Genomic DNA, 12,870 nt, shown 5'->3' with positions numbered 1-12,870 from the left:
CCGTGAGATGACGAAAAGGACTGCAGCACAGGAAAGGAAATGTACAGAAAATACAAAATGCATCTAAGAGACCCTTAGTGGAGAAAACACTACTCCAGTTTTATCTCAAAGGACCTCTATACTGTGGACCTCTAATTCTGTTATTTGAAAATTCTAGAAATAGGCATAGGTACTGAAAGAAACAACATGGAAGTGTCTCTGTGTGTGAGCCGAGAAATGCAGGTAACAGCAACAAGAATAGCAATGGTGGAGAAAATAACCTGTGAGGTGGGAGGCTGGAGAACTAATACCAGACAAATAAGAGATCAAGGTCAGAAGAGAGTATTAAGTGAAGTATCCAGAAAATAAAGAAAGAGAGGAGAAGGAGAGAAAAGGGCCAAGGGAAGGCAAATGGAGAAAATCAGCYGTGAATTAAAACCTTGGAACCCAGACCTGAAAGCAGATTTGGATGCAAAAAACCTCAGGAAGAAAATAGTTTCCAAGACTAGTGACCATAAGCAAATTCTGATGGGGGCTGGCGGAATGGAAGAATATATTGTGGAGGGAAACAAAAGATAAGAGGAACCAAGAGTAGGGCTCAGTGTTGAAAGACTGAGAGCCTGTGAGTGTTCTGAGGTCCAGATGAATGATCCATCCCACCAGGATCTCTTAGGCCCAGGGGACAGGATGGACCTGTACTRTGTGGCACAAGTAGTTGCTAAGAAAGCTTGCAGGCAGCATCTAGCTCAGGCCAGGTAATCAGTAATATTGGTGAGGCTGAAATATGCTCAGGGGCCACTTCTGCTGCTAGCACATTATTTCCAAGAACATAATGGGATATGCTACTTGGACAACGTAGTTTTGCTGACACAATTCAAAGTAAGGAAATATAGATGATGGTGTTTTATTCATCTAAGGTTAGTCTGGAAAATCTTCCCGAGATTATTTTTTTCATATGATCTTCATAATTTATCTAATTTTAAAATTGGCTAAAAGAAATGGACTCTTCAAATAAGACATTCAAAACAGAAAGGCACATTTACTTCCAGGACAGTTATGATTACCAAATGATAAATGAATAAATGGACATCCATTTTATGAGTACTCAAAGTTTTCCTACTCGGGGGGAAAAAAGAGTTAAGAATCTCTTCTATATTACATTGCTTGCAAAGTAACCAAATTCTTTATCATATTAAGTACAAAGCAATTTGTATTTCAATGTAGCATAACTACTTTCATTTTAAGCCAAAATAAACAGTATTGTTTAAACAATAACTTAAAAACTCTGTTGTGAATTAAGCATACAATTTACATATATATGATTTCATATGCTTTTGCTCATTTTTCTGATTTAATCAYCTGTCACTTCTGTGCTATATTTTTGTATTAAATCATAAATATACTTTTTCAAGAAAGGCCTCTGGTATGCTAATATTCAAGATGTATATTAACGTCTTGAAGATCAAAAATATTTAAAGACAGCTGTATCAAAATCAATATATTAAACACCTGCAGGTCAATAATGAAATATGATGTTTCTCTGTGCCTGGTAAGAACTTATGGATCAGATTCTTCATTTTCCTTCTGCAATTCTAGGACTTAAGAAGAACATAAAATCTCTAGAGAGACTTCTGGGAATTCCCTTTATTGAAGACTTATTCTCTGTTTTTGTATTCTTCTTCTGTGGAAAAAGTTTTATAATATATCATCAAAATGGCAAGGACGATTTCTCCAGAAACACTGCAGACTTCTGAAACAACTACTGCAGTGTCTGTAGGTGAATAAATGCAGATGGGTAGCAACACAGAGTATCTGTCTCATTCAACTACTTGATGCTGATTTTGGAGCTTCATAAAAACATTCTGACTGACCTGCACTGCTTATTTCAYGTCTTAGGACTATTTTGGATCATCTCATTCAAACTTAAGACCTGTGTTACTGTTTCCAAAACAAGCAATCTATGGAGTTCAGGATTCAATGCCATTAATAAGAAGAAATCATTGTAGATTAGAACAAACAGGCTAAAAACTGTAAGGATAAATTCACACAAAGCATTTTGGATAAAGAGTCCTATATTTACCCAGACGAGTATTTCTAGAAGTCAAAGGCTGAAAGATGTACTTTTAGTGAAGTCTGGTCCTTGCAGCTCTTGCACTTAAAAGCTACACTGTAGAATGAGAGCATTTTAAACTGATGCTTTGTTTCACCTTTCGTATAATGCAAGTTGTTTGCATTTTAGCAAGATTAAGTAATTTAGCAGCACTAACGGCAGACCACTGACCTTAACTAGACAAAATGTAAAACTCCAAGTTTTGATGAGAAAGCCCAGTAACCTAAGAGCTAACTCTCCTTTACTGAATTAATATTTGCAAGCTCAATAGTGAGGAATGATAATCCAAATAAATGAAAGCTTCCTTCTGTCAGTAAGAGGACGCCAAGGACTGTTTGTGCCCTGTATTTCTCCCTAACTGTGATAAAGTTTGCAGGCTAGTCATGCTGCTGGAACTATAGGATTTCCTTAGCTAATGGCAATAAATGAGCAGAGTAAAGAAAATGTGGACTGGCTAAYGTAAAGGCCATCAGATTTCTGGGAGCTAAGAGAATCTCCTGTATTGTAGCCCTGTGCTGAGCCATCAGTACTTTCACTGAATTTGACTCTAAAGTTACTAGATTATCATCTTGCTCCCTCTACTATTAATGGCAAAACTCTCACTGACTTCTCTGGGAGTTAGACAAGTTATTACTTTCACKCTGTCTGGAGTAGGAATGGTTTGTTTTGATTTAGAAATCTGATTTTCTTTTACATAAGATATGCTTAAAAGTCATAGCAAGTAGCTAAGCTTGTCATGATCAAGTATATATTTAAACTGAAAAGAAGACCTTATCTAGGCTGCACACAGAGTCAGGATGTAAAAACATAATAGCTCTGCACTTTCATAATTCTACTATTTAAGCTAAGTGCATGACTGAAACTGCACTGTATGTCAGCTTCAATGAAACAGCTATTTTATTGTCCTAGTTTAGTTATCTCCAGCTCAGCTTACCCAAGAAACAGCAACATTTCATAAATCTATCAACACTTCTCTAATAAATACTTTCTTCTAACACAGAAGCTGCTGAATCAAGCACCAGACCCTGGCTAGCTGATAGTGTTTGTTCTTCTGCTCTACAAGACAGCAGAAAATAAACCATGATTGGATTCTGGTCTTGGATTTTGTTCATCTGCTTTCTATTTTTAAGCAAATAGCAGCATTTACAAGAAGAAGAAGAACCCATTCTGTGAGCAGGCTCTAGGTTTTGTTGTTTTGTTGATTAAGAAAACATTCTCCAAACACAAGTTATGTGAGAAAGCAAAGAAAAATTGTCAAGTAGAAAATAAAGAAACCATTTTCTTTGCTCATTTTTGGGAGCTCACTCCAGAACATAGATTTACTTCCCTTGCCTCTCAACTTAATATCACCTTTCACAAAATGGGATAGTGAGGTACATTCTCACAAGGAGGTTAAATAATATATCRTCCAGATTCATCCAGCTATAGAGTCCACATTTTCCTTTTTTYCCCTCCTTTACCAGTGAACTCTGATGATGACATATAAGCAGGAGGTTGGGTTTTGATGTGTGTTGCTTTCTGCAAAACTTCATTATCTTCTTTCTTTCGTTCCTTCCTTTCCTTTCTTTCTTCCTTCATTTCTTTCCTTTACTTTTCTTTTTCCCTTCCCTTCTCCTCCCCCTTCCCCTCCCCTTTCTCCTTCTCCTTTCCCTTCCCCTTCCCCTTTCGCTCCCCCTTCCCCTTCCCCCCCTTTTTTTTCTTTCTTCCTGTCTATTTGTCTGTCTATTTGTTGGTATATCTATCTACTGAATCTTCTACTGCCCTTCAGGTAAGGACAGGTAACAGTGCTGCTGGGGAAGACACTCCTTGACTTACTAATAAACCCTTGCAGCAGATAGATTTTCAGCTTCAGCAGTGATTCATTTGAAGTAATCACTGCTGGCAATAGAAGTAATCACTGCTGGCAATAGTGGCTGAATAAACTGGTTATACATGCAACCTCCGACCTTTCGGATAACTTTTAGTAATACTCTACAAATGACTCCTTTTAGTAATTTTAGTAACACATCTACAAATGACTCCTTTTCTTTAGATGTGGTAGCTGACATCATGTTGGATTTCTAATTCCTCTTTTCCTTCTCTTTTTTTCTCCCTCTTTCTCCTCTTCTATTTATTTTTTTTAAACAAGTCCTCTGCTGTAAAAGTACAGAGGAGGGCACCCATGACAACTGCAGATTGTATAAGCTTCCTCATTTAGACTGTTCAAATTTCGTGATTAGTCAAATGAATCAAAAAAGATAATTGAAAGAGAGATTATGTGACACAGACGTTAGTCACTAATGCTGAAGATCTGGATATATGGTTTTGTATCATCTACTACATTAGTGTCAAGCTGGTATTCACTGGGCATTTGTCTGTAAGAAATTTCTTTSGATTTAGAATGTTTTTTGTCCTAGTTCTTTTTTTTCTGCCATTGTCATCTTTTCATCTGTTTGTCATAGCTCTCTGTGGTTTGGAGAAGGTGTAAGGAGGTCACTCATTTTTTCAGACCTTGTTCCTTTTCACCTATCCTGTTCCTATGTGCCTCTTAGGTACCAAGTGACAATGGTATAACCCTCATCCCCAAATCCTCCTATTCCATTTAACTTGCTTAGCAGCTTTTAGAAGTTTTGTGCTTTTCTGTTTTGACGGACAATGCATTACACACTGCTGTAGTTCTGTACACCTCACTTTTCATGGTGTTAATATTATTCTGGAGGCAGAACCTCTAAAACCTGCCCAAGATCACAACCTTCAGTCCCCTGCAYGATAGAGAGATTCTATTTTGCAATTTCCTTTTTATATTCATGTCTTTCAGGGTTTCAGGTTTGTTTTCAAATGTCAGTCACTATAGAATCACTACTCCTCACCGAAAGCCAGCTACTTTTTTTCAGGCTGTAATACTGTTACTGGCTCCTGGGGAAACAAACTACGTAGACATCCTGCTGTGTGCTTTTTGGAGCACAATGTGTGGTTATCATTACTCAGCTTTTCCCAAATGTCAAACTTGTAGCCCCAACGAAAGTTCTGAAGGCTAGTGTTACCCTCAGCTCCAGGTGCTTRGGAGCTCAGATACAACTTCTATATATTAATGATAGATTTTTTCTAGGGAACTTCGTGGCAAGGTTGCAGAATATACTCTAGAAAGTTAATAATGAAATGCAGGTTCTGGTTGAATTAAGAGAYATGGATAGGGACAATAAGCTCATTTTAATACTTCTCTTTTGTCAGGATATTTCCTTTTGTTGTATGCTATTAATAGGCAGTTGGACAATATGACAATATGTGCCCATTACACACTYTAATGACCAAAATGGAATTTAAATAGTATTTTGACCAAGARAAAATTCTTATGTGTCCAGGCACAYGTGCCCAGGCATGTGTGYCCCCAATCTAGAAAGGCAGTTACCTTCTTTCCTATTGTAACTGAAGAGACTGTCATATGGACCACTGAGAAATATCCACAGCACTGAGTCCAACAAAGTCATTGCCCTTCAGAAATAGTTGCAGATTTTTTTTTCTGGACATCTTAATGCTTTGAGGTCTTAAACRACTTAGAAGACTTATGCTAACCCCTTCCTTTAAGCTATGCTTCCAAAGCCTACAGGAATGCCCTAACCACTAGCCAGTCCCTACAGTTCATACCTGCTCCTGAAACTGGTCTGGATGCTCTCTCTCATGCTGTCCAGGTGAATATTCTATACACTAAGCTACAGAAAGCCTCCTTTCTATACAATAGCTTATATACAGTACATGGGAACTCTGGTTTCTTTTGAAGTTGGATCTTAAAGAAATAAATCCTGCTCAACTACAAAACCACTCTATGACAACTGAGTTATCTGAATTAGTGGAGGTATCCACTTTCCAATCCTCATCCTGGAAAAGATTAAATATGTTATAAAAAGATTAAATATGTTATAAACAAGGTAAAGAGATAAGATGAGAAGTTAAGAGCTTCTTATTGAATTTTTCTTTTTTTTTTTCTTATTTTTTTTTATTTGCTTGCTGAAGTACAGAGATCCTAGGTACCTAATTCTAGCTCTGAATCAGCTAGTTGTTGCCTACACAGGCACTGCTTATATGCGAAGACCTAAGTAGATGTTTTGAGTGTCTCCCATTCCTGTACTCATTGTACAACATCTGGTGCATTGGCTTACATAAAAAGAGCATGCAGATCTTTTTGTAATTTGGAAATTGCATTAAAGCACAAAATCACTCCAGCACTAAAAAAATGTTCACCTAGACACCTTAAAAAACCTGGTTGTAAATCCATAAAATGTACATGCTTAATTGAACTCTTCTGCTTCTCACAAGAATACACTGATTTTTTTGACACAATGATCATAGCTACTTTATGCTAGAAAATTCAGAAAATCAGTTTGATTCTATTCCAAAGCAGATAATAAATGTCAAAAGAATATACTGCTGCAAAGGATCTGGTAGCTTCCCACAATGGAAGTGACTCAGCTAGCTTGTTTAAAGAATGATATTTTAATTGCTTTGTAGATCACAAACCTGCCAGCCTTGTAATTTACACTGCTGAAGAACAAGACGACATCTCTCTTTGGCAGACAACTTCTTCTTCTCTCCTGCTGCTGTATCAGCCAAATCTTTATACCTATAAAAATCAGGAGAAGTAGAGTTACTCTATGTTGGCCGACACTGTCAGTTTTCCTCTGGCTTTCAAAGAGATATCCAAACTGGAAGCTCAGAATTCCRCTATGGGTGAAGAAAACAGAGAAGGTCACTTGCTTCAAATCTTTTATATTGTTAGACATGACCTTGGTTAATAATGGTGTGGGACAAGTAAGGACTAAAACTCAGATTTGCTTCTTACTGGTTCTTTTGATGTCTCATGGAAAATCCATGCAGAAAGAATACAAAGCCTCATCAATGATTTTTATCATCATCAAATCAGGTCAGTAAAAGGACACAAATATTTTTCAGTACTTCAGCCACATTACATGCGGCTATTAAGAAGTAATTCATATGATAGTGACATTGTTATGTAATATAAAAATGTTTTCCATCAATCTGTTTTTTTCATTTTGAAGGATTTGAACAAAATGTCTTATAGCAAAGGGACTTTAAGGTACTCAATCAATTTATACTACTGAAAAAAGATCAAGAGGAGATTTGATTGCAATGTCAGAGTACCTTCAAAGACAGAAAATTCTAGAAAAAAACTATTTAGTAAATGCTCAGATTAGCAGTAGGAAACCAGGAGACCCTAGCTTCCTGACAGTTCAGCTAGCTGGATGGTCAAGGTGCTTGCATTATGGACTGCAGTTAAGGTTGGGGCCATCTGATTTCCATACTTATAACAATTGGATTTTCTTCAGCATCATGAAGAATCAGAGGTGTTAGAGAGAAAAACTGCTAGAAGGCTTGAAACACAGTCAGTTTACCACCTGCTGACTGAAACAAAAATGATTCAAGGTTGACTCATAACATAAAAAAGCAACTGTGAAAGTGGTCAGCTCACTCACTGTAGAACCCTAAAGGAATATACCTCATTCCTGAAAAAGAATCAAATTAAAATGCAAAAGGCTGAAATTCTAATCTTAGATTGGATTTATTTGAGATCTATACAAGTGGCAAGACTCARAGTAAGGATAAACAAACATTTCATACAACTGGTATTATACAAGCAGCCAGATGAAAATGATCTACTGATTCCCCCAACCCTTAAAAGCCTTTGAAATTATATCACATCATCCTAGAACTCCAAGTAGAGTTCACAATTCCCTTCTWAAGTAGGCTCTAGATTAAAGAAAGAAAATAAACTAATTGTTATGGTAATAGAGGAGAAAGAACTAATGAAAATTTAAATTCATTTCCCACTTCTGCCACAAATCTCTAGGAACAGAACAAATCACTTGGAACAGAATCTGCCTCCCTCTGTGTTAGCCACTGAAAGCTATGCTCCTAGTCAGAGTTAGTCATCTCGTGCTCTCTATAATCTCTGGAGATGGGTATCTCCATAGGGAGATTTATTCAATGCATCATGGACATTTTTCTTAAGTAAGGATAGATTGCCCTCTGGAGGTACCCTCCTCTACTGACTATATATGGAGCTTAGAAGAAAAGTCTAAACCRGATGCCTGCATTGTGGGTGGCTGAGATGAATCTCACTCCGAGGTCTACCTGTCTGACATACTTATCTGCAGAATGAGACTAACAGAACTTCCTCRTTTCTCCTGTCTATTGTGTACAGATATGTTGGCTAACTAAGCAGCCAGGATGAAGAAGCACCTTTATCCTTGGTAATATCATCCTCTGGCATYTCAGACCACAGCCTCACCATCACTTCAACTGTGTATAAGACTGCATGGCTGCTGAAGATCAATCAAAAATGATAAAAAAAGTGCAGCTAGTTTTCAGCCAGATTGGTTCCTTGAACTGACTCTYAGATCAGTTCTGCAAATCCTGCTGCTGGCATCAGGGAAGTAACTAGAATGGGTAAGTGGCGATGGGCAGACTACACCTGTTGGTGGCAGCCCACATTTATCCTAGACAGAAGTGGCTGTGTAAACATAAGCTTTATCTTTTTTTGTACCTAATTTCAACTATTAATGATTCAAATTAACAATTACATCTTAAGTATTAACATTTAAAGTATTTCAAATTTTTTCAGTATTACTTTTCTTTTTGGATGAAAAACAAACCATACAGTTTTGGTTCAGGGGTTTACTGTATTTTAAACATGATATTGGCTATACAACCCATTGATAAAAAGAAAGCAAAATAAAATTGATAATAAACAAAATTATATTTTGTTTATTAGAAATAAAAAATAAACAAAAACTTAAAATAAACTGTACGTTATTATCAAAATGACTTCAAGTATCAAATCTTTTCTACTGTGAAATGAAGCTTGTGTAACCATGTAGACACAATAATTTACTGTCCTCTTAAACTTAGCCCTTTCACAACCTCAAGAATAGCAAAGAAAACTTTTTTTTTTTTTTTTTTTGGTCAAACACTATATCACAGCAAACTAATAAATAGACACTGAATTCATGCAGCAGTCTTGTACAGATAACTTGAGTTTGCTTGCAAACAGCAGGTCTTGCTTCTCTGGAAATGTAATCTGAAGAGACTTTGAGACTTTCCCTTACCAGAGAACTCTTCTGCCACAACCACAGCCTTAGCTCGTTCTGACATGAATCACCAAAACTGATTAAAAAACAGGCTGCCTCTTAAATGGCATGTCATATATGTTAATCCACCAAAATAATGCTGAGTGTAAGCCRTTAGAAAGGTTCCTGAGGGACCTAGTGACCAAATTCAGTGCTACCTTGTTAGAAAACAGTTTAATMAAGCAGAATTCATGTCAGATAAACATAGATTGATGAGTTAGTTGTCTGGACTTTCTTAAGGGTCAGTGGAAGGCACTATAAGGGTTTAATTTACCCTATTGTAATAMTGATGTTTAAAATACGGTCAGATGGACTGTGTAATGTAAGACCCCATTTCTTCCCATTGAGTACAAAGGCAGTCTATGCTATTCATTCCCGTACAGACACTGGACRTTAGATGAGGTGAATCTCTCCCCTCGGCAAGTGAAAAAGCAGACAAAACCCAAGAYTTCATGGCCTAGTCAGAGGACCTCATTCATTAATGAATCCCAAAACCAGGGAGAAATAAGGGCCTGAACTGAAACATCTCCCCACACACTCCCGTATCACCACATCAGCACTAATCTAGAGCCGATTAGGAGACATGAGACCTCTTTGCGTACATCCACCTTCCTGTTCCAAGCTGAGACAGGAAATACGCTATCGCCAGGGGAGCGCTCCCCAACTCCGTCCTTGCCGCAGGAATTCAGCCTGAGCAAAGCCTCACTTTCCTCTGCTTTGCCCACAGGGCTTTGCACTTTCCTCTTCCCACCCTATCATTTTTCCACACCTCAGCAGAAGACCTGAGCTGCTGCAGGAGCGGTGCTCTGACCTCTTTCTGCTTCTGAATGATGTACTTTATCAGGGAGAATTTCTGTTTGTTCAGACTAAATACTGCTGCCAATACCTCCAGGTAGCTGGTGAATATGGAAAACTCAGTTCGGTCGGGCCTTCACAGATAAGCATTTTATCTGATCATTTTCTCCCTCACTTCCCTAAGTGCGCAGCTGACAAGATCCAGCAGGCTGCCTTTTACTGAGACTGAATACCGCCCAGTTCAGGTTCTGGCACAGTAGCCTGCAGTATCATTCCCAGGCTCCGCACGCTCTTTGATTTACACGGGGAGCGCACAAATAAGCTGTAGGGCTGTACTCCCAGTTCTGTATGCGCAGCGAATCTTTAAGCATTGAAATAAACACCACGCACTCGGTTTCAATAGCACATCAACACGATGGCAGATACTAATGGAAAGAACAGGGCAAATACAAAGGGCATGAAAACAAGGAGCTCCACATCAACAGCTTGAGCAAACCACGTAGAAGTCCTCAAACTAATGCCTCAGACCAGCTCCCCACCAGGATTTAGCTAATCTTTTTATGAGGATTATAATCTTTTCTCTTGCCCAGAAAAAGAAAACCCCAAACTGATGAAGTCAGATTTATCTACTGACTGCAATCCAAATACACTCAGTAATAGTTTTGAACACTAGAACTCAAATCATTCCTGAAAGCATCTTCTTCTCACTGCTTCTCTGTCTTGCTATTTAAAGAATGAAAATCRTGTACGGTTAGCTTGTAGCTGCCTCATAGCAATGCTAAGTAACACAGTTCTAAACATTCAAACACAACTTATACAAGGAAGAATAATCAGTTCTGTCACTGTAATTCATTATGTTGCAGTTTCATTTTCTCTTTCTTTTGTTTATTACAGTGTATTGCGTTTGCCAAGTTAAAATGGCAGGATTCTGTCAATACAAATTCAAAAGGGAATGCATTAAAGAAGAGGATTAAAACTAATTTGTATCCTGTGATTCTCCTAAAAAATGTAAAAATTATCATCAGAAAGGAGTAAAACCAGGTTGTACTGTCTTGCTAAATTCTCTTTTATTCCTTCCTAAACTTCCTCTTTTCTTTCTTTGACAGCCAGTAACAGATTGATGTATTATTATTTCTGTGAAATATGTGAAAGAGATGGACTTTGTTTGCAAAACTTGTCACTGTGCGCTCATAACTCAAAATTTTTAGCTTTGTTTGTTTAGATTTGGGAAGGATGGGAGAGTGGGTTAGGCATGATTTGTGCTTGGAAAAAAACACCTATAAAGTGAGAGCTGAAATATCTAGCAGCCCTATCTGCTGCAAAGGGAACCCTTTTTAAGAAAAAGAAAGGATGGCTGGAAAATTTGCACATACTAAAAATCTTGTAAAAATAGCCATCAGGAAAGGACAGGATCGAATTTTGATTAATGCTATGTATCTATAAATGATACATACTCATTCCAGTTCCTGTGTTATATCTTTTTTTTTATTATTAAAGGAATAACCTAATTATTTTTGAAATATGAGGAACAGGGGAAATTCCAGATAATTAAAAAAAGGGAAATAGAGTACTATCGTTTCCAAGAAAAGAACCCTGATTCTGCCGATTTCTGTATGACATACATATAATATAAATCTCCAATTATATGACACCAAATATTAACACCAATAGCACATATTCAAAATTCTAGACAGAATAAATCCTTGGATGGGAAAAAGAAAAAAATACCTTTATAACAAACAGATCATAGCAGACAAAACATATTGCATTTTGTTTCTGTGATAGGATTACAAAAATACAGTATAAGGCTCACCTTTATAGGAAACATTTTGTATTGAAGCTGCTTCATACAGGCTTATAAAAATAACTGAATTCAGGTAGAGGTGAACATACATGCATGAAGTGTAATTTACCTGATAGATCAGAAACAATGAATAATTATATAAGACAATGAATCAAAACTTTACAGTAGCTGCCTCTGGTACCAGTTTTATTTTTTTAAATATCCTGATTATTGGCTTAGATTGATATTGAACAACATGGGATTAAACGAATAGACCTGCAGACAAATTAAAGTTAATAGAGAAAATAAAATTAGACTCATTTTGGAAAAAAAAAAAAAAAAAAAAAAAAAGATGTAAACAGCTTTATTCTCTCTGGGTTAATCTGATACACAGATATTTACTGACAAAAAGAAGTCTGGAAAGCAATAATACTGAGAGTGACCTTAAGATAAACTGATCAGGTATCATAGTTTTACCACAATCCAGTGGCAATAAGGCAATGGAAGCCAGAAACTTTCCAGCTGCTGAAACATTCTCATTTTCTACTCCAGCAGTTACAACTTAATTTCTTATGCAAAGAGATATAGGTGCCTACATAGCATGGTTTAACATGTTCATGAAAAAAGGAAAATATATTTAGCGTGACATAAATGGTATATAACTGAGATAGAAAGGCAAAATTAAGAACTAAGAAATAAAAGTGAAAAGAACTAAGAAAAGCCTCAGGACAAAATTCTACAGGGCTGCCCATGGGTCAGCCTGGCCCCAGGCAGACCTCAGTTCAGACTTCCGAAGGAGGATCACAGCGGTGGAATCCACTCAACTAGAATACCCACGCAAAGGACGTTGCCACTTGGGATTTTTTAATACGGACTGGACAAAAGCTAAAACAAATACCTGAAGTAAAGATACTTACTTTGTGATGGGCAAATTATTTTTTTTCCTAAATTTTATGGTTTTGTGTTAGGTTTCACTGCCTTCAATCTTTTCTAGACATCTGAATTATAATTTCTGGAGAAAAGAAATAACGAAGATGTGTGTGTCTTAATCCTAGAATATTTATTCATATACTTTATGCAAT

General features: G+C 37.0%; 1 protein-coding gene across 1 annotated transcript in view; it reads right to left on the bottom strand.

Annotated features, from left to right (window-relative positions):
- Positions 1–12,870, bottom strand: part of MYO16 (myosin XVI) — a 384,245-nt gene that overhangs the window by 55,814 nt on the left and 315,561 nt on the right. The window contains exon 28 of the mRNA XM_085318127.1: positions 6,584–6,686. Within this exon, the coding sequence (XP_085174253.1) occupies positions 6,584–6,686 (103 nt within the window). The remainder of the gene's footprint in view (positions 1–6,583; positions 6,687–12,870) is intronic.

Source organism: Rhea americana, unplaced genomic scaffold (genome assembly GCF_003343005.1).
Source record: "Rhea americana isolate MKP2758 unplaced genomic scaffold, rheAme1 scaffold_52, whole genome shotgun sequence".
Lineage (NCBI taxonomy): Eukaryota > Metazoa > Chordata > Aves > Rheiformes > Rheidae > Rhea > Rhea americana.
This window is presented reverse-complemented; position numbering and strand designations above follow the sequence as displayed.